Raw genomic sequence first — 25294 nt, forward strand, 5'->3', positions numbered from 1 at the left:
GGCGCCGAGGGAGGGGGCGGGAACTGAGGCGGGGCGGGAAAGAGGCGGGGCGCGGGCGGAGGCGGGGCGCGGGCGGAGGCGGGGCGCGGAGAGGTGGCGGAGGCCGGAGAGAACCCGGACTGGCTCCTGAGGACGTCGGCGGTGGCGGAGGCAAAGGCTGGCAACGCTCTGTAAGCGAGGTAGGCTCCCTAGGGGGCGGAGGGTGCGGGTGAGAAACAGAACGATTTGCTAGGAGTGTATGCGCCTGTGCTAGGGTTCCCAGGAATTCTTACAAGCGTAGACAGCCCAGCAATCAGGCCTGTGAAGTGGGGTTCAGGGCTGAAGTGGAAACTGGGAAGAACGAGATTGGACAATAAATGACCTAAATCCAAGGTCCAATATTTAAAGTGTGTCCAAAGCATTGGTGTGTTTTAATTATTTTTTTTTTCTTTTTTCTTTTACAGACAGGGTCTCCCTCTGTCGCCCAGGCTAGTGTGCAGTGGCACAATCATAGCTCACTGTAACCTGAAACTCCTGGGCTCAAGTGATCCTCCCGCTCCAGCCTCCTCAGTAACTGGGACTACAGGCTCGCTACACCACGCTTGGCTAATTTTTCAAATTTTTTTTTTATGGAAACGGACTCTCGGTTTTTGCCCCAGCCTGGTGTATTAATGATTTTTAGAAAAAGAGAAATACTGCCAAATAGTGAGTGATTCCCTGGAGATGTGGGAAACTGGGGTGCTGTAAACATTCTGTCTTGTTCTGTGGTGGGTTACACAGGTGTATGCGTATGTAAAAAATTCACCGAGTCATACTCTTTTAAGATTTGTGCACCTGAGGGAAGTTTCTCTTCAATTTTATGAAATTTAAAAACAAAACTATAGCAGATGCTTTTGAAAAGCTAAGAATGGAGACTAGAACAACTTGAGGACTTGTATGACTAAAGGAGCACGTCTACACTTTCTGTTTGTGGGCAGGAATTATTGTGAAATTTCCCTTCCTTAATTCTTGTAATGTGCACTTTTTTTGTATTATAGCAATAAACTTTATTTCTCTAGAAATGGTGTGTACAAGTGGAGTCCGTGCTGAGAAATTGTTAGAACAGCTAAGACGTTGAGTCCAGGAGTTTGAGACCAGCCTGGGTAACATAGCAAGACCCTGTCCCTACAAAATATTTAAAAATTAACCAGGCATGGTGGTGCACCCTTGTAGTCCCAGGTACTCAGGAGGTTGAAGTGAGAGGACTCCTTGAGCCCCAATGTTGGAGATGGAAGTGTCATTACACCACTGCACTCCAGCCTGGGGGATAGAGGAAAACCCTGTCTCAAAAGCAAACAAACAGCTAAGACGTGATTAAATTATGTGCATGATTTTGTTAGATGGTTCAAGTTTGTGTGAAAGCAATAGAGTTGTGCTACTCCAGCGGCTGTGGCACTATGATAAAGATTATGCTTCTCTTTTAAGTAGAGAACTGCTTTATGAAGCCTTGAATTTAGGTTCCAGAGTTTCTGAATGAAAATGAAGATGAGAAAACTGCAACATTATTTTGCTTTTCTGTACCCAATATAAATCAGATACTTTCCACTGACATCTCAGAAAACTCTGAGAGTCACCTCCTGATACCACCAGGGTCTTGCAGAAGCCATTTGTCAACAAGTGTTTGATAAGAAGTGAATTCATGTTCCCAAGTAATGAGAGAAATGCCTCCTCCTTATATCCTAAGCATACTGAGGCCAAATTTGGCAACAAAAGGGGAAATTTTCCTGAAATACATGCTTTTATGCAATGTTTGCTATTTCACAGATTAATCATTAAATTAGACCCACCAATAATAACATGCTAGTATAATCCAAACTAGTTTCACTAATAATTTAAAGGGAATGTTAGAATGATGGTGTTATATTGTCCTTAATATTGCAAAGTTGACATTGAAAGAACAGGCATTTTCCTCATACATTCAGATGGATCTGCAGTTATGGTCTGTCAGCTAAAGAATGAGAAGTTCTTAATTTAGAAAGGAGATCTCTTTCTCATGAGTGGTTTCAGACTGTAGAGTGGCCATTCTGACAGGCTGAGAAGTGTAACCTCAGGCCAGAAGCCAGAAACTGACACTTCCAGGGAGGGGCAAAGGGAACAGGAATTTATGCTGAGGAAGGTGGCCAAATATACATATTCAATAAGCTGTAGGATGACTCATGAATATTTATGAAAGAAGGAAAGGTACCTGTGTGTAACTGAGCTTCATGGGTACCATGCACAAAAAATGGCAGTGTTACCACGATCACAGATGGAGTTTTGGGCCCTCTTACATCAAAAGGTGAAGCAGAGGACAGAAAAACCCTTACTGTGCATTCTCAGTAAACTGGCCAGAACCAGTTTGTGGTCTGTGACTTCTTATCAGGCACAAAAGGAGGGATAGCATCAGGGGGTTGGTTGATATCAGTAGTAGAACCTTCTGAAAGGGCTGGTTTCCCTTAAGCCCTTAGGGAACAAAGCCTAACTGTGGTTAGCAGGAGAGGAGGTATAGAGTTGTATGTGACACTCTACCTACTCTTGGCCCAGAACTCAGTTTTCAAAGTTACTCTGGGGTCCCGTTGTAGTGAGCCGAGATCGCACCACTGCACTCCAGCCTGGGCAACAAGAGTGAAACTCCATCTCAAAAAAAAAAAAAAAAAAGAAGGAAAAGGAAAGAAACTGTGCCTTCAGTCAATTGAGAGACTTTGAATTTTATTGTTAGTTTACATTGTACATGTCTTTTATCAGTTTCCTTAGTGTGCATTTCCCATGCAAAAAAAGAAGCTGCAGAAAATTACTTGAAAATACAAATGTGTGGAGTAGAGATAGGATATTAAACTATAGTTCAGTATCTACTTTAGTCTGTTTTTGCTGCCTCCTGAAAGTAACAGGATTTTTTTTTTAAGGCATAAAGTACTAGGATAGCAGGACAGGAGAGACAAAATTAATAAAAGTTTGGAAAGGCAAATGGACAAGTGGGAAAGGATTTTGCAACTTCAAGGAAGCTGAATTCTAAACCAGCAATGAGGAAAGCCATTGAGCAGCCCAGTTTGCATTACCGAATCCCCAAATGCTCAGGATTAGCGCACCAGGTACCTCCATGAAGTGTGAGAGTATGGTTGAAACAGGAAGGATTGCTTGAAATGCTGGTTCAGAACAGGCCAAATTCCCAGATCCCTTTCTCAACTTCTTGCAACCAAGTGTGTACATCTCACCACACCAGCAGGCTTTGGGGGTTTATTCTCTGGAAAGGGTAAAAAAAAAGAGTGTCTAGACTGAGAAGATACAATACACAGTTGAGCACGGGAGCATACAGAAAACATGAGGATTAATTGAGTACAGCAAACTGGATGCTGGGACCCTCGCCTACTTCGCTTCTTCTTTTCTTATATGAGTATATAACAGTGGCTCCAACAACAGAATCCTTAAGACAGGAATTGGGAGATCCATCTATGGAAAGTCTGACTAGCGCAAAGACATTAAAGACATTAGCCAGGCATGGGGTTGGGCACCTGCAGTCCCAGCTACTTTGGAGGCTGAGGCAGGAGGATCACTTGAGCCCAGAAGTTTGAGGCTATATTGTGCCACTGTACTACAGCCTGGGTGACAGAGTGAGGCCCTACCTCTAAAAAATAAATAAATAAATACATCTAGGTTTCCAAATGAAATACACTCACATCACCCTACAGTATAAGCCCCACCCACATTCTTTGCCTTTATTCATTTTAGTACCTATTCTATTTTTTTTTTTTAAGACAAGGTCTTGATCTGTAGCCCAGGCTGGCGTGCAGTGGCACCATCATAGCTCACTGCAGCCTTGAACTCCTAGGTTCGAGCCATCTTCCTGCCTCAGCCTCCTGAGTAGCTAGGATTACAGGCATGCACCACCATGCCTGGCCAATTTTAAAACTGTTTTAGTAGAGATGGGAGTCTCACTATGTTGCCCAAGCTAGTCTGAAACTCCAGGCCTCAAGCCATCCTCCTACCTTGGTCGCCCAAAGCACCGGGTGATTGATAGCAAAAAAAAAAAAAGAAGAAGAAGTTTTAAAAATGAGAATTAAGGGAAATCTTTGAGAAAATAGTGCAAAAAGATGAAGATACAGAAAAATAGAAAAAATGAGAAATTTACCATACCACGTAAGAAGATTCTAGAGACAAATCATGGGGTCCCAGAAGGAGAAATAAAAAAAGCAGAGGGATGGCCAGGCTCAGTGGCCCACGCCTGGAATCCCAGCACTTTGGGAAGCCAAGACTGGTGAATTATATGAGGCTGGGAGTTCAAGACCAGCCTGGCCAACATGGTGAAATCTCTTCTCTACTAAAAACACAAAAATTAGCTGGACCTGGTAGTGCACGCCTGTAATCCCAGCTACTCAGGAGGCTGAGGTGGGCGTGATTTTTCACTGTTCAGTGAAAACCTTTAGGGTGCCAACACCCTATGGCCCCCACACTTCTAACCAAGAATTTGATACCCAGCAGAGCTATACATCAAGGATGAGAAATAGTCTAACCGTGTTTTATACGTGCAAAATGGAAAAACAGTATTTTTCTTCCTTGAGCTTTTTCAGGAAGCTCTGGAGTTTGGGCGTCATCAATATAAGGGTGGCCACTAAAAAACAACAACAAAAAAGAGGAAGACATTAAATAAAGCTGGAGATTTAGACAAGAAGGAAATCTCCAGAATGATGATGAAGAGAGATCCCAGAAAGCTAGCTGTCTACCAGGAATAGAGAATAGTCAGGGCAGATTCCAGGAGAGAATTCTCCAAGATGATACTGATAGTATAGCTGATGACTGGAGAGACTGAGAGTGTATTGATAGGAAATTGGGACAATTGGCAGAATTTAGAGTTGAATTAGGAGTAAGTACGATCGTGCCTACGTGATGAAGCCTGCGTAAAAACCCAAGAGGATGGGGTTTGGAGAGCCTCCTGATAGCTGAACAGGTGAAGGTACCTGCAGCTAACCCATCTCTTCATCCGAATCCTCTGCAGTATCCTTTATAATAAATGTGCAAAGATAACTAAGTATTTCTCTGAGTTTTGTGAGTTGCACTAGCAAATTAAGCAAACCCAAAGTGGAAGGTGTGGGAACCCCAGCTTGAAGCTGATCGAGACCTGGACTTGCGACTGGTGTCTAAGTGAGGAGGGAAGTCGTAGGGATTGAACTCCCAACATACAGATCCGACACTATCTCCAGATAGGTAATGTCAGAATTAAATCAGAAGATACCCAACTGGTGTCCAATATGTGGTGTGCTGGGGGGAAGAACCCCCACATTTGGTTGCAGAAATCTGGATGATTGGGGCGTGAGAGAGAGGAAACACTTGTATTAAGATATAATTCAGTTTATTTAACTATCTCTTGTAATGTGTATTAAGGGGTTTGCCTGTACCACCAGACGCACTGAAAATAATTTTTTGTATCACTTTTTATCGGATGCTGAATTGGCTAGGTGCAGTGGCTCACACTTGTAATCCCAGTGCTTTGCGAGGCCAAGACAGAAGGATCCCTTGAGCCCAGGAGTTCTTTGTTGTCTGGACAACAAAATGAGAACCATCTCTATTAAAAAAAAAAATATATATATACACACACACACACACACACACACACACACAAATTAGCCAGGTGTGGTGGAGTGTACCTGAAGTCCCAGCTACTTGGGAGGTTGAGGTTGGAGGATCGCTTGAACCCAGGAGGTTGAGGCTTGCAGTAAGCCAAGGTCTCCAGCCCGGGTAACAGAGCAAGACCCTATCTCTAAAAAAAAGAAAGAAAGAAAGATTAGCCGGGCGTGATGGTACACACCTGCAGTCCCAGCTACTTGGGAGGCTGAGGCAGCAGAATTGCTGGAACCTGGGATGCAGAGGTTGCAGTGAGCCAAGATCACACCAGTGTACCCCAGGCTGGGAGGCAGAGGTTGCAGTGAGCCAAGATCACACCACTGCACCCCAGGCTGGGAGACACAGCATGACTCCATCTCAAAATTAAAAACAAACATAAAAAAAGAAAGAAATACTTTTTAAAAACTCACACTGCTAAGAATAATAGGTTTTCATTTAGCTCATCAATAGAATTCCAATGACCTTAAATGACAACATTGCAAATATTTTCCACTTAGGCAGGGAAGACATATGCTTGTGAGACAAAGGTGTCTATGAAACTATGGATGGTTCAAGAACTTCACTTGACATTGAAGAGTACTCCGATACTGAGGTACAGAAAAACCAAGTAGTAACTCTGGAAGAATGGCAAGACAAGTGGGTGAACAGCAAAACTGCTTTTCATCTGGAACAAGGACATCAGTAAGAAATATTGAGTATATAATAGAGAAATGTTATACCAGAAACTGACTTTGAGATAGAAATAATAATATAAGTACACATTATTTGACTAATTTTTTTTTTTTTTTTTTTTTTTTTTTGAGACCGAGTCCCACTCTGTCGCCCAGGCTGGAGTGCAGTGGCCAGATCTCAGCTCACTGCAAGCTCCGCCATTCTCCTGCCTCAGCCTCCCGAGTAGCTGGGACTACAGGGGCCCGCCACCTCGCCCAGCTAGATTTTTGTATTTTTTAGTAGAGATGGAGTTTCACCGTGTTAGCCAGGATGGTCTCGATCTCCTGACCTCGTGATCCGCCCATCTTGGCCTCCCAAAGTGCTGGGATTACAGGCTTGAGCCACCGTGCCCGGCCTATTTGACTAATTTTTAAGATGCTCATTTAACTCTTCACATTTTTGTGTCTCCTGAATCACAGTGCATCTATGGCATGATGTAGTTTAATTGGCAGTGTCTTTTCTTCCCACAGTGTGTGACTTACAAATGATATCTTAGATTTTTTAAATATGTTCTTTGATCCCTGCAGCATCTGTGTATTAGTCATGAATATTTATACCTGCAACAGGTACTCAAGCAATGTTTATGCTTACAGTTCTTTATACTGAAAACCAGCAGTGTCTGACTTTGCTTTCCAATAGGATGTGTTCAGATGCTGAAGAATTATCTCTATGATGGGAGAAGAGAAGTTACAAGAAATTAAAAAGTGAGCTAGGATGTTGTGCAATGTAGTAGTAGTCTTCATAGCAGAAATAAATCATGGGACCAGTGCTGAGTAAAGTGGTCGTTATAGACTTTGCTTGTTCTGGGCAGCCACACCCATCTCCCCAGGAGATGACATCATCATCCCAGAAACATTGGCTTCTTTCTGTCGTGTGGAAGGCCTTAGAAGAACCACATCTCCACAGAGGAAATTACAAGAAACTACAAGAGTTACACTTCTCAGGTTTACTTCTGAGAATTGAGTCCATGTTTAGAGAACTTACCATGAAATGAATGTTGAAAAATCCATGGCTCCTGAGGTTCCATCACCCCCGAAATAGTATATATTTAGAGAATTAATAAAGAATTTTCAAAACATACCCAAGAAAAAAAATTATTTTTAATTACTAATCAGGAAAGCCCTGGGTGTAAGTCAGATTTACCACTGACTGAGTGGGTGTCTGAGCAAGTTACCTGTTTCTTCATATGTAAGCTGGAGAGTATAATAATTAATAGCATCTGCTTATTAAGGTTGTTGGGAATATTAAGTGAGATAATGAATGAAAAGTATTCACCTACGATACAATTGTCCTAAAAACTTTTTTTTTTTTTTCCTCCTCAGGCTGTTAAAGAAGCATTTAGATACTTTTCTCAAAGGCAAGAGTGGACTGAGGGTATTTTTTCCTCTTTGCGGAAAAGCGGTTGAGATGAAATGGTATGAGCAGATAAACATTAACAGAATTATCTTGTCTTGATGAATTCTTTGGGTGATTTAATAGGATGTGAGTTTAGAAACTCCATTTTCAGGAAGTACACAGGAATTTCTTATGTTTCTGTTAGTGATGGGTATATAATTGGAAATAATCTCAAACAGTAAGAAACAACAGAAACAGGTATGAAGTCTTTCTGGATTGAGTTTCAAAATCCAAAAATCAGTTTGGAGCCAATGAGGGGAGAAAAAACAGCCTTCCCTCTTACATTTCCTGGATCCTTGTATGTGGTTCAGTTTTTGTAGGTGGTTTAGGAATTTAGCTAAGTTAATTTTTAGATATTTGAAATGGTGGTGGACAGAGAAATTCAAAATGAATTACAGCTTTTTGGCAGGACAATGTTCATAGTCCACAGTTCAGCTCAACCTTCCCCTCCCACCAGGGAACACAGGAGTTTCTGTTATCGTGAACCATTGTTATAAAACAGTGATTAAGACGGTATTTCTTGTGAGTAATTCTGTACAAAGAGAATTCACTTTAACAAGCCACTTTTACTGTGAGTTACCCTAAAGTCACCTCGACATCGTTCTCTATACAGAACTCTGTTGTAATGATAATATACATACACAATCATACCTGCCAAGATATGCATTTATTTATAAACTTGAATGTTGAGAACTTTGATCATTGAGCAGGAAAGAAAAACGAATGTATGAAAAGGTTAGTAAATGTGCCAGGTGTGGTGGTTCCCGCCTGTAATCCCAGCACTTTGGGAGGCCAAGGCAGAAGGATCTCTTGAGCCCAGGAATTTGAGACCAGTCTGGGCAACATAGTGAGACCCTGCCTCAAAAAATAAATTAAAACTAAAAGATTAATAAATGTAAAATATAATAACGTAAAATGGTCTATTCTGAATATAAATATAGGTGACTAACACAGAGTATGCATGCATTTTTTGGGAGTTGATTTTCAAGTAGAGATGATAGAATTTTTGCAGCCAGCACACACTCAATTGTAGCTGAGAGCCTTTGTTAGAGGGCTGCTATGACTTTAAGATTCAAGTGTGGTCTTCAATTCGTGTGAAATTGAGAATATTTAAACTATATTATTGCACCTGTATTTTAACCAATTCATTGAGCCAGAAGAGACAGTTACTTTCAAAACTACCCTCAAAAAAATATTAACTCTATAAACAGATTGTCATGCAATGTCATCATAAATGGTAACAATGTAACAGGTTCTGAGCCAACATTAGGAAAATGGTGTGAAATAGCCAATTAAATGTGATTGTTGAATATTTGGGGTCTAAAGCCATTTTTAAAAAATTACAAAAAATATCAGAACTTGTCAGTTGCGGTGACTCACACCTTTAATCCCAGCACTTTGGGAGGCCAAGGTGGGTGGATCACTTGAGGTCAGGAGTTCGAGACCAGCCTGGCCAACATGGTGAAAACCTGTCTCTACTAAAAATACAAAAATTAGCCAAGCGTGGTGGCGCACACTTGTAATCCCAACTACCTGAGAAGCTGAAGCAGGTGAATTGCTTGAACCCAGGAGGCAGAGGTTGCAGTGAGCCCATGCACTCCAGCCTAGGTGACAGAGCGAGACTCCATCTCCAAAAATATGTGTGTGTATATATATGTATATATACGTAAATACAGTTATATATATATATATATATTAGAACTGAGCTACTGTAATTACATGTAAGAAGTTACGGTAGTAGATGATTTTTCATTTATGTAACTGATCTATGTATTGAGGTCTATACAGACGTCAGATGTGAATAGAAAAACTGATCATGAGCTAAAGCCAAAAAGCATTAAAACAAAATGTTTAAGATATTTAGGTTTTGGTTTTGGGTTTTTTGAGACAGTCCCACTCTGTCACCCAGGGTGGAGTGCAGTGGCATGATCATAGCTCACTATAACCTTGAACTCCTGGGTTCAAGAGATTTTTCCCTCCCAACGTGCTGGGATAACATGCATAAGCCACCGCACTTGGTCTTATTTTGTTTTTATTACAGGTGGTAGTAGGCTATGCTTCATTTTTCCATCTGTTGAATGAGAAATAAAAACACATGCAGCCAATTTGAGTAACATTTTTGTTTACATTTTATAACTTTAAAATGTATGGAGAATTTTAAAACTCCCTGTATGTTTACAAATATCCCAGGAAATATGAAAGATGAAAGACAATTTATTAATGTTTCATTTTACAACTCAACAGTTCATGCTCTGCCCACATTGAAAGTATGTACTCTTTTGTAGATAAAAGGTACAGTCAGTCCTGCTATACTTGTTTCAAAACTGAATTCTAACTCAATTGATATATTAGGGAACAATTTGAGCATGAAATAAATTTCACATTTGCTTGTGTGTGATTTCATCTGTAAGAAGCCTTAGGTAAAAGCAGAAAACTGTACCCAGTTGAACTAAGCCATGGATTAATAGACGGAATGCACAAACATCCCTCAGCTCCCTCAGTAAGCATGAGGTCTTTTTCACAGTAAAGTCCCATATTTTAGTATTTATCTATTTCTCAACCATTTAACATGTGTAAAACTGTTGTTATTAGGTTCCTGTTTTTGTTTTTCAGTGTGGCACTGACAAAGATTTTAAATGCTGTGCCCTCACTTTCCCCACCAGCCTGGTGATTTTTTTTTTTTTTTTTTTTTTTTTTTGAGACGGAGTTTCGCTCTTGTTGCCCAGGCTGGAGTGCAATGGCACGATCTCGGCTCACCGCAACCTCCACCTCCCAGGTTCAAGCGAATCTCCTGTCTCAGCCTCCTTAGTAGCTGGGATTACAGGCATGTGACACCATGCCCGGCTAATTTTGTATTTTTAGTAGAGACAGGATTTCTCCATGTTGGTCAGGCTGGTCTCAAACTCCTGACCTCAGGTGATCCACCCGCCTCGGCCTCCCAAAGTGCTGGGATTACAGGCATGAGTCACCATGCCCGGCCAGCCTGGTGATTTTTATTGCGTGATTTAGCATAGTGCAGTGATTGTAGGAAGGCACATGCTATATTATAGCAGAACTATGTTTTTATTTCACTTGACATAAAATCATAATTGTCCTAGGTATTTGTGCCACCGGTACTGTTTTCTCCTGAGTCCAAGATCCTGAGACTAAGTTCTGTTAATTATAAAACTTACCAGGACTGTAATCCCAGCACTTTGGGAGGCAGACCACTTGAGGTCAGCAGTTCGAGACCAGCCTGGCCAACGTGGTGAAACCCCGTCTCTACTAAAAATACAAAAATTAGCCGGGTGTGGTGGGGCACACCTGTAATCCCAGCTACTCTGGAGGCTGAGGCAGGAGAATTGCTTGAACCCAGGAGGTGGAGGTTGCAGCGAGCTGATAAATTGTGCCACTGTACTCCAGCCTGGCTGACAGAGTGAGATTCTGTCTCAAAAAAAAAAAAAAAAGTTAGCTGGGCATTGTGGCAGGCACCTGTAATCCCAGCTACTCGGGAAGCTGAGGCAGGAGAATCGCTTGAACCCGGAAGGTGGAGGTTGCAGTGAGCTGAGATTGCGTCATTGCACTCCATCCAGCCTGGGCGACAGCGTGAGACTCCGTCTCAAAAAATAAATAAATAAATAAATAAATAAATAAATAAATAAATAAACAGATAAAATTACCAGGAAAATGCTATTGTATATAATAAAATATACAAATTTTGGATAGTGTTTATTTTAAGCAAATGGAAACTACAAGATTAGTATACAAATGAGCGCTAATGCTCTAGACCTGTTCACTTCAGTACAGTAGCTACTAGCCACATGTGGCTATTTAAATGTAAACTAAAGGCCGGGCGCGGTGGCTCAAGCCTGTAATCCCAGCACTTTGGGAGGCCGAGACGGGTGGATCACGAGGTCAGGAGATCGAGACCCTCCTGGCTAACACGGTGAAACCCCGTCTCTACTAAAAAATACAAAAAAGTAGCCGGGCGAGATGGCGGCGCCTGTAGTCCCAGCTACTCGGAGGCTGAGGCGGGAGAATGGCGGGAACCCGGGAGGCGGAGCTTGCAGTGAGCTGAGATCCGGCCACAGCACTCCAGCCTGGGCGACACAGCGAGACTCCGTCTCAAAAAAAAAAAAAAAAGTAAACTAAATAAAATTTAAAATTCAGTTCCTCAATCACGAGGCGCCAACGTGGTGAATGGCTATTTTATTGGACAGCACAGATACAGACATTTTCATCATTGCAGAAAATTTTAATGGGCAGTACTGATTTAGAGAAGTTGAAAAGCATTTCCTCTAGTCAAATCGATTTGTATTAAATCAGTATGTGAAGTTATATGTCTATAATTTCATTCCAACTGTTCCATATATAAAAATATATATATAATTTTCCAAGTGTTTACTGTTTCCCGAGGTCATATAAGTCAGTTTTTCAGAATTTTTATAAGGTTTGAAAATAATATAGATCTGCTTTCCTGCATGTTCTTTGAAACCCTGTGAACCTGAATTCATATAAATTCCTTTACATTAAAGAAAATATATGCTTACTCCAATATAACCCCCCATTTAGTCATTTGAAAACATAATTTAAGTGTAAATGTATGATTTTATGCAGGTTTGCAAACCGGGGACACAGTGTAGTTGGTGTGGAAATCAGTGAACTTGGGATACGAGAATTTTTTACAGAGCAGAATCTTTCTTACACAGAAGAACCAATCACCGAAATTCCTGGAGCCAAAGTATTTAAGGTTTGTTTTGGTTTAGGTAAATAATTGTATCCATATCCCCACAAAAGTTTTTCTCAGCATGAGTATTATGAGGATACCATATATGTGTCCAGTGGTTCCTATTTAGCACACAGATTCATCCTAGACATTACATAGTATCAGGAGCAAGGGCTTAAAAATGTAGGTGATAGCTACCTAAACAGATATAGACATATGTATATAAAAGCTGAGGTCAAAGCCTTTCTGTACTCAAGTTTTTACGTTTGTTTTATTTTTATTAACGCATTTTCTGAGAACCCATCATGTGCCAGACCCCGCCTAAGACATTGAAGAGATAAAGATAACACAGTACGCCCCCCACCCACCCCAACCCTCCCCGCCAAAGAATCTCTTAGTTTAGGAGAGAAGAGAAACAGGGACAAAGCTATTTGTAATGCGTGGAGCTAAGTGTAAAGACATAGGGTATTAAGGAAAGAGATGGGAGTTACACCTGCCCAGCCTGGCGGTGCTTCCTGAAGCATGGTGACAGATAGAGCTGGAATCAGGCAGGGCCTGGGTCCATGGCCTTGGACACCTGGGGAAGATACTACTTCACTCACCCAAGAGGCCTCATAGGAAGTGATTTGAAGGGAAGTAGCCTCCTGGCAGAGAGACCAGACAGGAGGCTGTGGCAGTGGTCCAGGAAAGACATCGTGAATCCCTGAGCAAGGAGAGTGTTGGGGCATAGAGAGTAGATAGGATGGGTTAAAGCAACATTTATGATAGACTCACAGGATTCTGTGACCGAAGGAGGACCAAAGGAGCGATGAGTTCACATTTCTGGCTCCGATAACTGGCTGGATGATCAATAATAAATGAGAAGGGCAGAAAGAATGAAACTTTTTCTAGAGATGATGAGTTTAAGGGACCTGTGGAATGGCAAAGGTTTTATGTCTGAAGCATGGAGTGGGGTTTGGGCTGAAAATGATAGGTTTGGGAGTGGTCTTTATGCTATGAGCAGAATGATGCACTGTAAATAAACAAACACTACCCAAGTGAGAACAAGCAGAGGGAATCGGTTTGGCAAAGACTCAAAGGCAGGCAGAGGAGTGGGAAAGCTTTACAGTGGACAAAAGTAAAACTTCCAGCATGTGCCGATGGGAGGCTGTTGGCATAGGGAAGCTGGAGGTGGGCAACTATGGGAGGCTGTTGGCTCAGGGAAGCTGGAGGTGGGCAACTAGGAATGGAGCATCCTATGTAATTGGTTTGGAGAGCATGTTTGCCTTTCTCTGGCTGGTCCTAAAATGGAAGAAGTGTGATGGTAAAAATTAGGGAAGCTGGCAGTCATTGACCAAGTCACGGCAGAGGTTGTGAAGCGGCTACCTTGTCTAGGGTAAATACCCCAGGTTCGTCATCTTGTGCTAGGAAAATTTAGGACACAGATACACACGAGGAGTTTAGGAGTGGAGGTTTAATAGCCAAAAAAGAAAAAAAGGAGAGAGAAAGAAAGAGAAAAGAAAACAACTTTATCTCTAGTGAGAGAGAGAGGGGACTTCTGAGCAGAAAAAACCTGCCAGGTGTGCAACCACCAGATATAGTGCAGCCTGAGGAGTCAGTGTCTGATTTACATAGGGCTCACAGATTGGTTCGATCAAGTGTGATGTTTACATAAAGTGCTGGGAAGGCTGGTCTCCCCGCCCTAATCTTATTATGCAAATGAACTCTTCCCTTGGCTGGCGCCATGTTGACTGCTTCTTACTATACAGGTGGCTGGCAGAGAAGGGAAGATGGAGCCACCATTTTGAACATGATTGGCACAAACTGCCAGCATCTATGTCTGCAGCTCGATTTTAAAGGCTGCTCTTTGTTAGAAAGAAAAATGATTTGAGGCTGCTTTTCATTAAGAGGAAAACCTTCCGTACCCTCACTATCTGCCTAAGTAATTTCTTCTTAACTCCTGAATCAGTTGTGGGGTCAGAGTTGTATTGTCATTTAGGATCTATCGTCCATCTGTATACTCAGTGTCTCACAAAGTACTCTTTTCTAAATACTGAAATTAATTGCTCAGCTGGGCGTGGTGGCTCATGCCTGTAATCCCAGCACTTTGGGTGGCCAAGGTGGGTGGATCTCTTGAGGTCAGGAGTTCAAGACCAGCATGGCCAACATGGCGAAACCCCATCTCTACTAAAAATACAAAAATTAGCTGGCTGTGGTGATGTGTGCCTATAATCCCAGCTACTCAGGAGACTGAGGCAGGAGAACCACTTGAACCTGGGAGGTGGAGGTTGCAGTGAGCCAAGATCACACCACTGTATTCCAGCCTGGGCAATAGAGTAAGACTCTGTCTCAAAAAAAAAAAAATTTATTGCTCAGATCAGTAGGAAACTCGATGGTATTTTTTATTTCACATCTTCCTCCCACCCCATTCTCAAAGCATTAGAGAATCCAAGGAGTTTACTCAGTCCAAAGAGGGCTAGTCCTGCTTCCAGGCCCCTCTTGGAGCAGCAGTTCCCCATCCAGGCTGCACATTTGAAATCATCTCTGGATCTTATAAGAATTCCCATTCCAAAGGTCTTACCCCAGACCAGTTATATCAGAATCTCTAGGGGTGGGGCCCTGGCATCTGTACTGTTTAAAGCTCCCCTTGATTCCAGTCTGCAGGCAAAATTGAGATCCAGCTGTTCTCCTGCCTCCAGGCCCACCCGTCTCTGGGCTGACCCAGTGATCCCAGGCTGGTTGTCAAAGACCCTTCCTCCTCTACTTGTAAACCTGTGTGGGGACCTCATTTCAGAATAAAATCTAGCAGTCTTGTGCGCTGATACACCTTTCCTACACTGCCCTTCATCCCAGCTCCCAGGATCCTAAAGTCTATGTTATATTGCCCCCTCTTGGAGTGCGCCCCCAGACCACACCCTAGAATGTCACCCTTTCAAAACTCACTTCTTTTTTGTGTTGTTCTCTTGATTTTTGTTGTTGTTGTTTATTTCTTGGGATTATTTTGCTCCAAGTGTTTGTTTTTGAGACAGGGTCTTACTCTGTCACACAAGCTGGAGTGCAGTGGCACAGTCACAGCTCACTGCAGCCTTGACCTCCCAGGCTCAAGTGACCCTCCCATCTCAGCCTCCCAGGGAGCTGGAACTATAGGCGTGTGCCACCACACCCATCTAATTTTTTCTGTAGAGTTGGAGTTTTGCCATGTTGCCCAGGCTGGTCTCATACTCCTGGGCTCAAGCGATCTGCCTGCTTCAGCCTCCCAAAGTGCTGGAATTACAGGTGTAAGCTACCACACCTGGCCAAAAGTCACCTTTCGTTTGGTCTCCCTGACGCTCCCAGGCAGGCCCCTGCTCTGCCTCTTGTGTTCACATAGTTCGCAGGCACAGACCCATAACAGAGCAGGCCGTTCTGGATTGTAATGTTTCTCTGTGCCCACGCTTCTCTGCTCTAGTCTGTCCTCACTGTGGTCAGAGACTGTGTCTAATTCAAATCTACTGTCTAGAACCCAGGATAGGTGTCTTGTCTACTAGGCACTCAGCAAATAAATGCTCATTGGCTGAATGAATGAGCAAAAATGGAAGAATCAGCACAATTGCACATTTCCGGAATAACTTAAAATACCTGACTTTTCAGTACCACCCTGCCTGGTAATTGGTTGACCTGCAGATTTATCTTTAGCAGAGTAAAAATTTCACTCTGCTCGAGGAAACATTGCTAGAATTTTATAGCAGGCTCTGAAGTGAGTAACAGCCAACTGATCTTCAAGGTTGTCCTCTGTGATATTCCTCTGAGTTGGCCCAAAAGAATCTCACACAGGTTTTAAAAGAAAAAAATAAGGTGCCAATAAGGTGCAGTAAAATTTACTTTAATTATGTTTTATTAACACATTATTTCCCTAGAACTTTTGCTTTGCTTGGCCCTCTTTTCTTGACTATTCAAGTAAGTACTAAGTAAAAAAAAAAATTTTGTTTTCATTATTTCATTACAGAGTTCTTCGGGGAACATTTCATTGTACTGTTGCAGCATTTTTGATTTTCCCAGGTAGGTTGAATACTACATCTGCACTTTAAAAAACTGGAATGCTTGCCAAGCAGTGCAGGCATGGGAGTGGAGGTCTCTTCATCACTCTCCTCCACTTGTGTAACATCCACAAAGCATTGTGTGTGTTTGTTTTTGTTTTTGTTTTCTTGAGACGGAGTCTCGCTCTGTTGCCCAGGCTGGAGTGCAGTGGCCGGATCTCAGCTCACTGCAAGCTCCGCCTCCCGGGTTTACGCCATTCTCCTGCCTCAGCCTCCCGAGTAGCTGGGACTACAGGCGCCCGCCACCTGGCCCGGCTAGTTTTTTGTATTTTTTAGTAGAGACGGGGTTTCACCGTGTTAGCCAGGATGGTCTCGATCTCCTGACCTCGTGATCCGCCCATCTCGGCCTCCCAAAGTGCTGGGATTACAGGCTTGAGCCACCGCGCCCGGCCCACAAAGCATTTCTTTGAATGTCTGTTCTGCAGGTATTTTTGTTATATTCTTGTCTGCACACTTTAATGTGTTTTGTCTTTGGTTAGCTCCCAAACTATGGGAAACTGAGGCAGCTAGGGAAAAAGAAAGGTGAGTAAGACAGTGTCTTCTACCTTGCAGCTGGGCCTATAATAGAAATGAATTTCAAGTGGCCGAGGGAGATAAGAGCTCATCTCCTGAAGGTACCTGATACCTGAGCCAGAGGCTGGGAGCAGAGTTGTTGCACACCATCCTTTGTTATTTCTTCATGTCCCCAAATCATAACAAGAGTGGGGAGGCGGCTGCCACAGGCTCCTAAAACCATGAGGGGATGGACAGCTCCCCACACTCAGGTCCACACATCCTTATGGACTCTATGAGGAAATGCGGACCTGAGATCCTAGTATCTTGACGATGTTTGAAGTACCAGCATGCACCGTGGGGGGCGCTGTTCATCTTCTTAAAGATTTGATTTTTGTCCCATAAAATGTTTTTTCTCTTTCTGGTAGGACAAATATTGGCAAATTTGACATGATTTGGGATAGAGGAGCATTAGTTGCCGTTAATCCAGGTGATCGCAAAAGGTAAGTAATTTTTCTTTTTTTGTTTAGCCTTCTTAATTTTTTAGTATTCTATACTTTTTCTGGGTTCTAGAAAATCAGCTACACTTTTATGAGTTTGAAATGGCTTATTATATTTGGAATTTATAAAAACCTAAATCAAATCTTTAAAGATAAATTCTGTTACTTTCATTCAGCTATTCAACAAATATTTACTAAGTTCCTGCAATGCTCTAAATATATACTATGCCAGAAGCAGGGGAAATAACTGAACAGATTATACATGGTATTTGCTCTGACAATCTTTACATTTCCAGCTCTGTTCTTTCTCCCAAATATCCACATCACATGTCCAGTGTCTGCTTTGCATTTCCCACGTGACATCAGTGTTCTTTAACAACTCAAAATATCACTGAGACCTCTGTCTCCATAAGACACATTTGTATATGAAACCTGATCTGCTAATGTCTAAATTTGTAGGTGTTTCCCACTCCCTAAAGATGTTCATCCACTCCTTAGAGGTTAGTCCTTCTACAGGCTCTGGTTGGCATGGTAAAATCAGCCAAGCAGTGGGAAGCAGACTGAAAGTCACCAAGTGCAGACCAAGAGTAGACACAGCACTTTGGGAGGCTGAGGTGGGCAGATCACCTGAGGTCAGTTATTTCCCCAGTGTCTGGCATAGTATATATTTAGCACCTAGTAAGAGCTTAATAAATGTTTTTTAAATAAATGAATGAAAGAAGCGAACTGCACTCTGAGCAAGGGCAATATTATTTTACTATGTACTGGTAGTATCTTTGTTTATTTGTTTGTTTTGAGATGGAGTTCCACTCTTGCTGCCCAGGCTGGAGGGCAATGGCGTGATCTTGGCTCACCGCAACCTCCGCCTCCTGGGTTCAAGAGATTCTCCTGCCTCAGCCTCCCGAGTAGCTGGGACTACAGGCATGCGCCACCACTCCCAGCTAATTTTGTATTTTTATTAGAGACGGGGTTTCTCCCTGTTGGTCAGGCTGGTCTCGAACTCCCAACCTCAGGTGATCTGCTCACCTCAGCCTCCCAAAGTGCTGGGATTACAGGTGTAAGTCACTGTGCCCGGCCTTATCTTAGTATTTTATATATGTGCTGGTACTTAGTATCTTCGTTCTTTATCTACATGCTGGTACTCAGTACTTACTATGTTAGCACATCCTATTGGTGCTCTCGTTAGGACTGGGTTGTCTTCTCCTTAGACTGTACATTGTCAAGTGCTGATGTATTTTCTGCTGTGACTCTCGAGTTCTTGCCTAACATAAACCAGTAGGGCAGACCTCATTTTTCTGGATTTTTTGAGACTTTTTGCGAGAGAAAAAGTTCACATTCTAAGGGGAATAAAGTCTTCCAGTCCTAGGAAACCCTACCAAACTGGTCTGACATCGCCTTCATGGGGACAGCAAGTTTCTTCTGAAAAACAAGAATCAGAAAGTAATAGTTTCTGTTCAAAAGTTTGCTTTGGTCTGGTTCTTTCACCTACAAGGAAGAGTGATCCACTGTTGAATGCTCACAGTTTGTGAAGTGGTTATTAGTCTTATCCTCATTTTACAGGTGAGGAAACTGAGGCACAGAAAAGTTAAGAATTTGTCAAGCTTACATAGCCAGTCGGTAGAGGAGCTGGGGTTTGAGCTTGGGCATCTCGTAGAGTCCACACTCCTAATCTCCACACTCGCCTCCCCAACTTCTCACAGACCTCTGGACAGAGATCACAGTCTAGCCAGGCTCCGTAGAAACTGGAGTGCCAAGAGCCCAGGCTCCTTCCTCAGTGTGGGGAATAGTGTCCATCTTTGTCCTTGGCCTGTCTCTCATGGCCTCTCTACCTCCCTGCATGCATCTCCGGTCCTCTCCTTTTCCCTCAGCTTCCTCCATTTTTATTCCCACATAGCTGACTTGCCTTCAACCCTCAGCCTCCTTGCTCCAATCACCATACAACAGAAAAGCTCCAACTTTCAGTAGGACCACAGCTAATTAGCAAGTCCTCTTCGGTCTCTTAATTCAATTTCCAAGTCAGTCATCTGATTGGTCAACTCATCGCCTGTCCCTGGTCCAGCCCTGGCTTCTGCCCAGTCTATCCATGGTCCTGTTACCATCAGCTTCCCGCTCTGAGCCAATCAGACCTGGCTCCCTGAGGCACCTACTCAAAGGACAGTTCCATTGCACTCATGGTTTATGCCACACTTGCAGAGCTTTCTTTCATGCCACCTTTTTTGGACCTGCTTGTTATTCTTATTTCTCTCTAATTACATAGAGGAAAAGAATTGTGTTTTCTCTTACATAAGGCCCCTGGAGGGGTCCCAGTCACCCAGGATATTTGTTAAATTGCAGCATCCCAGGCCCCACGGCAAACTGACTGCATTGGTCTGTGGGGATGGAGCTCAGGCATCTTTTCTTTCAACAAGAACCCCAGTGATTTTGACACCCAGCCTGATCTAGAAACCACTGCCCTCAAGCACACAGGCATCCAAGGTCAGCAGGCCCTCGAGTACTTCTTCAGGCCAGAAGGAGCCTCTACCCATCCTTATGTGATGTCTTCTGCTCTGATCAGCTCTGGAAGCAGGCCTCTATTTGATTCCCATTTGGACCAATTCCCAGCATAGGCAGGGGCCATAATTTGCTAAACCCACTTCTCACTTTTAAAATGAGAATCAACCGCTTGTGATTATTAGGAGAATTTAAACTGTGTAATATCAGCGAAAGTAACTTCTGGCTTCCTTCCCTGCCTTTTGTCCCTCCAGCCTTTGCCTGTGTAGAGAAATGTAACAAATACCTTCTTGTGTTCTTTTAGCTATGCAGATACAATGTTATCCCTCCTGGGAAAGAAGTTTCAATACCTCCTGTGTGTTTTGTCTTATGATCCAACTAAACATCCAGGTAAAGTTGTTGGTGTTGGGTTTTTTTTTTTATTTTTTTCTTTTACCAGTTGCCTAGTTTCTTGCTATAAATTCTCTGACATGGAAAAGCATTATTTTCTCCTAATTTATCTCACAGGAAGCATACTGTGTATATACATGGAGATAATTCCAGTTTTGGCTAATGGGAACTATAAGCATTTTTTTCTCTTCCTATATTGTCTGTGATTTTCTTGTATTCCTTTCCCGTTTTGTTTGCCATTCACAACTCAGACTGGAGAAAGGGGGGAAATGGATGATCCTGATAGACAAGAGAAATCTCATGAGCCCTGTTGGGAGGAAGGAGGAATGTGGTTGGATATTGCATATCCATATCACCCAAGTGGTAGTGATGTGTTGGACAGATGCCTTCACATACACAAGCCCAGGGTAAGAAGTGAATATGGGGATGTAGGAGTTGTGCAGGAAAAGCTATAAATTATTGTCCTTTTTAAATTTCTGAAGTCTTAAAATCTGTCTATTGCATTCTTTTATTTGTTTTTAATCTGTTGGGGGCATGTTTTCTCCTGAACTCATTTTAATGCATTCGAACATTGAAACTTAACCTTTGTCATGGCTGGACTTGTACAGGGAGAAATACATAGACTTTTAATTTGTAAGAATCACCTTTTTGGCTGGGTGCAGTGGCTCAAGCCTGTAATCCCAGCACTTTGGGAGGCCGAGACGGGCGGATCACGAGGCCAGGAGATCGAGACCATCCTGGCTAACACGGTGAAACCCCGTCTCTACTAAAAATACAAAAACTAGCCGGGCGAGGTGGCGGGCGCCTGTAGTCCCAGCTACTCGGGAGGCCGAGGCAGGAGAATGGCGGGAACCCGGGAGGAGGAGCTTGCAGTGAGCTGAGATCTGGCCACTGCACTCCAGTCCGGGCGACAGAGTGAGACTCCGCCTCAAAAAAAAAAAAAAAAAAAAAAAAGAATCACCTTTTTGATTTTCAACTGAGCTTTTTTACATGCTTGTTTTTTAAGTATTTACATATGTTAGAATTTTGTTTTTTGTTTTGTTTTGTTTTTTGTTTTTGAGACACAGTCTCACTCTGTGGCCCAGGCTGGAGTGCAGTGGTTTGATCTCGGCTCACTGCAATGTGTGCCTTCCGGGTTCAAGCGATTCTCCTGCCTCAGCCTCCCAAGTAGCTGGGATTACAGTGTGTGCCATCACGCCCAGCTAATTTTTGTATTTTTAGTAGAGACAGAATTTCACCATGTTGGCCAGGCTGGTCTCGAACTCCTGACCTCAGGTGATCCGCCCTCCCCGGTACAGGCGTGAGCCACTGTGCCCAGCTAGTATTTTGTTTCTGCTTGAATAAATTGAGGTCTTAAAAAACTCATTAAAAGATGAGACCTACTGTTCCTAATTAAATCAGAGACAATCAAATGGAAATAGAAATTAATAGAGGCAGAAGTTAGCTCTGCTAATCTGATTTAAATTCCATTCATGAATAGGAGCCCTAACAAAGAACTTTTGGGAAGAAAATACAGCAGGCCCTTCTGGAGGTGGATGGTTGAGGATACTGCTCTTAGAAGGGGGCGGAAGTTTGGCTTCCTTATAGTCTATATCCTGCAGCAGAGCGGGAGGGGTGTATAAAATGTGGGTAAGTGCAGGAATTGGTACAAAATCAGTATACTAAAAGATGGTTGAAGCCCCAAAGGAATCTGCTGATGGACTCTACTCTGATTTCAATGAGCCTAAGTCCCTTGACTGGCTTAGCTGTCTCATCGAAGCTAAAGATGGATATGATGAGTATGTAACATTGCCATCCTCTCAGTAAGCCAATTTATTTATTCAGTATGAGATTTGCAAAAGAAGAATGAGAAGAACATGCCACATCATCACCTATTTGGATAACGAAGTTGTATATAGAACAAGTACACCTAGGTCATTGGAAATAAACTGTGAATTTATTTCTCTTTTGCCTAGGTCCACCATTTTATGTTCCACATGCTGAAATTGAAAGGTTGTTTGGTAAGTTTGTGGACTTATGCTGTAACTTTTTAAATAAAGTCAAGTTAACTCTTTTAGGCCGGGTGTGGTGACTCATGCCTGTATTTCCAGCACTTTGGGAGGCCAAGGTGGGCAGATCACCTGAGGCCAGGAGTTCAAGACCAGGCTGGCCAACATGGCGAAACCCCATCTCTACAAAAATACAAAAATTAGGCCAGTGTGGTGGCATATGCCTGTAGTCCCAACTATTTGAGAGGCTGAGGCATGAGAATTGCTTGAACTTGGGAGGCAGAGATTGTAGTGAGCCAAGATTGTGCCACTGCGCTCCAGCCTGGGTAACAGTGAGACTCCAGCTAAAAAAAAAAAAAAAAGACACCAAAAGAATCTGTTGTGAACTATTAGTATATTAGTATCTAGAGTATGTCTATAAAATTTAAAAGATAAAGACCATGGTATTTAAAATTGTTTTATCTTAGAAAAGGAACTGATCTCTGTAAATATGCCCTGTATATATGCTATATGCTTTATGTTAAAGGCATTTGAACTTTTCTAGAGAGATGGTATATTTTTATTTATTTATTTATTTATTTTTGAGATAGAATCTTGCTCTGTCACCCAGGCTGGAGTGCAGAAATGCAATCACAGCTCACTGCAGCCTCAACCTCCCTGGGCACAAGTGATCCTCCCACCTCAGCCTCCCAGGTATCTGGGACCAGAGGCATGCACCACAATGCTTAGCTAATTTTTGTATTTTTTTGTAGAGATGAGGTTTCACCACATTGCCCAGGTTGGTCTCCAACTCCTGGGCTCAAGTAATCCTCTTGTCTTGGTCTCCCACTGTACTAGGATTAGAGGCATGAGCTGCCGTGCCCAGTGGTGTATTTATTTTTTTCTTGGAAGTTAAAAGTGATGATAACAATTCAGAGTTCAGGAAATTTGCCCTTAGCATTCCTTTGTTTTGATTAAAAAGAAGAGAAAAACCTTTAGTATACACTGTTTTTAAAATAATTTCAAGGTTTTGTTTGTTTTGAGATGGAGTTTTGCTCTTGTTGCCTAGGCTAGAGTGCAATGGTGCAATCTCAGCTCACTGCAACCTCCATCGCCCAGGTTCAAGTGATTCTCCTGCCTCAGCCTCTCAAGTAGCTGGGATGTGCCACCATACCCGGCTCATGCTGTATTTTTATTAGAGATGGGGTTTCACCATCTTGGCCAGACTGGTCATGAACTCCTGACTTCAAGTGATCCACCCACCTCAGCACCCCAAAGTGTTGGTTTACAGGTGTGAGCTGCCACACCCAGCCAACTTTAAGTATTTTTAAAAGAATCCCTGATGTCATTCTTCATAGTATTTTAACGTGTTACTCTTTCTTGTTTCAGGTAAAATATGCAATATACATTGTCTAGAGAAGGTTGATGCTTTTGAAGAACGACATAAAAGTTGGGGAATTGACTATCTTTTTGAAAAGTTGTATCTACTTACAGAAAAGTAAATGAGACATAGATAAAATAAAATCACATTGACATGTTTTTGAGGAATTGAAAATTCTGCTAATGCCTAAAAATGTAACAGATTAATTTTTTTAATTGTTTATAAATCATATGATAGATCTTTACTAAAAACGGCTTTTTAGTAAAGCCGTTTACTTTTTCTAAAAAAGTTTTAGAAGAAAAAGATGTAACTAAACTTTCAAAGTAGCTCCTTAGGAGAGGAGATTATGATGTGAAAGATTATACCTGTGTGTTGTGCAGATTGCAAGATACTTTACCAATCAGCATGTGTTACCTGTACAATTTAAAAAAATTTTTAAATGCAATGCATATTAAATATAATACACACAGAAAAACGGGCATTTATTTTATTTTATTTTATTTTTTGAGATGGAGTTTCATTCTTGTTGCCCAAGCTGGAGTGCAATGACGCAATCTCAGCTCACTGCAACCTCCACCTCCCAGATTCAAGTGATTCTCATGCCTCAGCCTCCCGAGTAGCTGGGATTACAGGTGTGCACCACCACGCCCAGCTAATTTTTTGTATTTTTAGTAGAGATGGGGTTTCACCATGCTGGTCAGGCTGGTCTTGAACTCCTGATCTCAGGTGATCTGCCCACATTGGCCTCCCAAAGTGCTGGGATTACAGGCGTGAGCCACTGCACCTGGCCTGACATTCTTTATGAAATTTAGAATTGTCGAAGAAATATAACACTTCAGTAGGGTTCAAGGTGGTCCCAAAAGTTATATAAAAGATTAGTTTTTACTATAAACCCTTGTCTTTTACTCAGATCCTAGAATCCCTTTTCACATGGTTTCTCCATATATAACAGAATCAAGAAACAAATTTTAATTAAATAATCTGTAATGGAATCAAGAAACAAATAAACTTTAATTAAATAATCTATATGGAATAAACATTCCCAAATTCTAAGAGTAAATTTTTCTTTAAGTTTTCTCTTAGTTTGGCGTTGTTGTTTTTTATAATTTAATCTGTTTACATCATCAGGTCTTATAAAGTATAATGTACTTAGAGCTGGATTCATGGCTGTTTATTATGAAAGTTTAGATTTTTCAGTTTTTCATTAACGATCACATTTTGTTATGTCAGACAGTCCTCTATAGCTCTGTATTACCCAACAACTAAATGGTTTAGATTGTTCAGCTCATGTTAATAGGATAGTTGTGCATTATAAAAAATGAGTTACTTGTGTGTGTGTGCACGCATGCGTGTGTGCTGGCTTAAAGGTTGTTAATGGGGGGGTTTGGGGTCCCCTTTGACATTGGTGAAAGCTATGGTATTCTCCCCAGAGATATGTCTTGTTAACCTCTCTAGTTCTCCTTGACCTGCATGTACAAACTTCTACCCTAGAAGCTCTCTGCCATTGATGTATTCTAATAGATTTGTCAGGCTATTAATTTGAAGCACCTCCTTGCCCACAATGAGTCTTGCGTCTCTGAGACATGCTCCCAGTC

At 42.2% G+C, this 25294-nt stretch overlaps 1 protein-coding gene across 3 annotated transcripts; it reads left to right on the top strand.

Moving 5' to 3' along the window:
* Positions 1–42: 42 nt before the first annotated feature.
* TPMT (thiopurine S-methyltransferase) lies at positions 43–24776 on the top strand. Of its 3 annotated transcripts, none has more exons than XM_010352708.2 (9): positions 43–179; positions 6111–6294; positions 7647–7739; positions 12316–12448; positions 16389–16441; positions 17400–17474; positions 20266–20351; positions 22307–22351; positions 23708–24776. In XM_010352708.2, exons 2-9 carry the CDS (start codon positions 6155–6157, stop codon positions 23818–23820), a joined length of 738 nt encoding a protein of 245 aa, XP_010351010.1. In that variant the 5' UTR covers positions 43–179; positions 6111–6154; the 3' UTR covers positions 23821–24776. The 3 variants fall into 3 exon arrangements, with proteins under 3 accessions (XP_010351010.1, XP_030785327.1, XP_010351011.1); XM_030929467.1 differs by having other exon boundaries at positions 134–170; XM_010352709.2 differs by lacking the exon at positions 43–179 and adding an exon at positions 494–684.
* Positions 24777–25294: the final 518 nt, after the last annotated feature.

The sequence above is a fragment of the Rhinopithecus roxellana genome, chromosome 4 (genome assembly GCF_007565055.1).
Source record: "Rhinopithecus roxellana isolate Shanxi Qingling chromosome 4, ASM756505v1, whole genome shotgun sequence".
NCBI lineage: Eukaryota > Metazoa > Chordata > Mammalia > Primates > Cercopithecidae > Rhinopithecus > Rhinopithecus roxellana.

What these genes read in the sequence shown, in the direction of transcription:
- TPMT (XM_010352708.2), top strand. Translation starts at nt 6,155, where the DNA reads ATGGATGGTTCAAGAACTTCACTTGACATTGAAGAGTACTCCGATACT. An exon ending in CATCTGGAACAAGGACATCA is followed by an intron (nt 6,295 to 7,646) that starts GTAAGAAATATT and finishes TTTCCTCCTCAG; the next exon opens with GCTGTTAAAGAAGCATTTAG. An exon ending in TGATCCAACTAAACATCCAG is followed by an intron (nt 20,352 to 22,306) that starts GTAAAGTTGTTG and finishes TCTTTTGCCTAG; the next exon opens with GTCCACCATTTTATGTTCCA.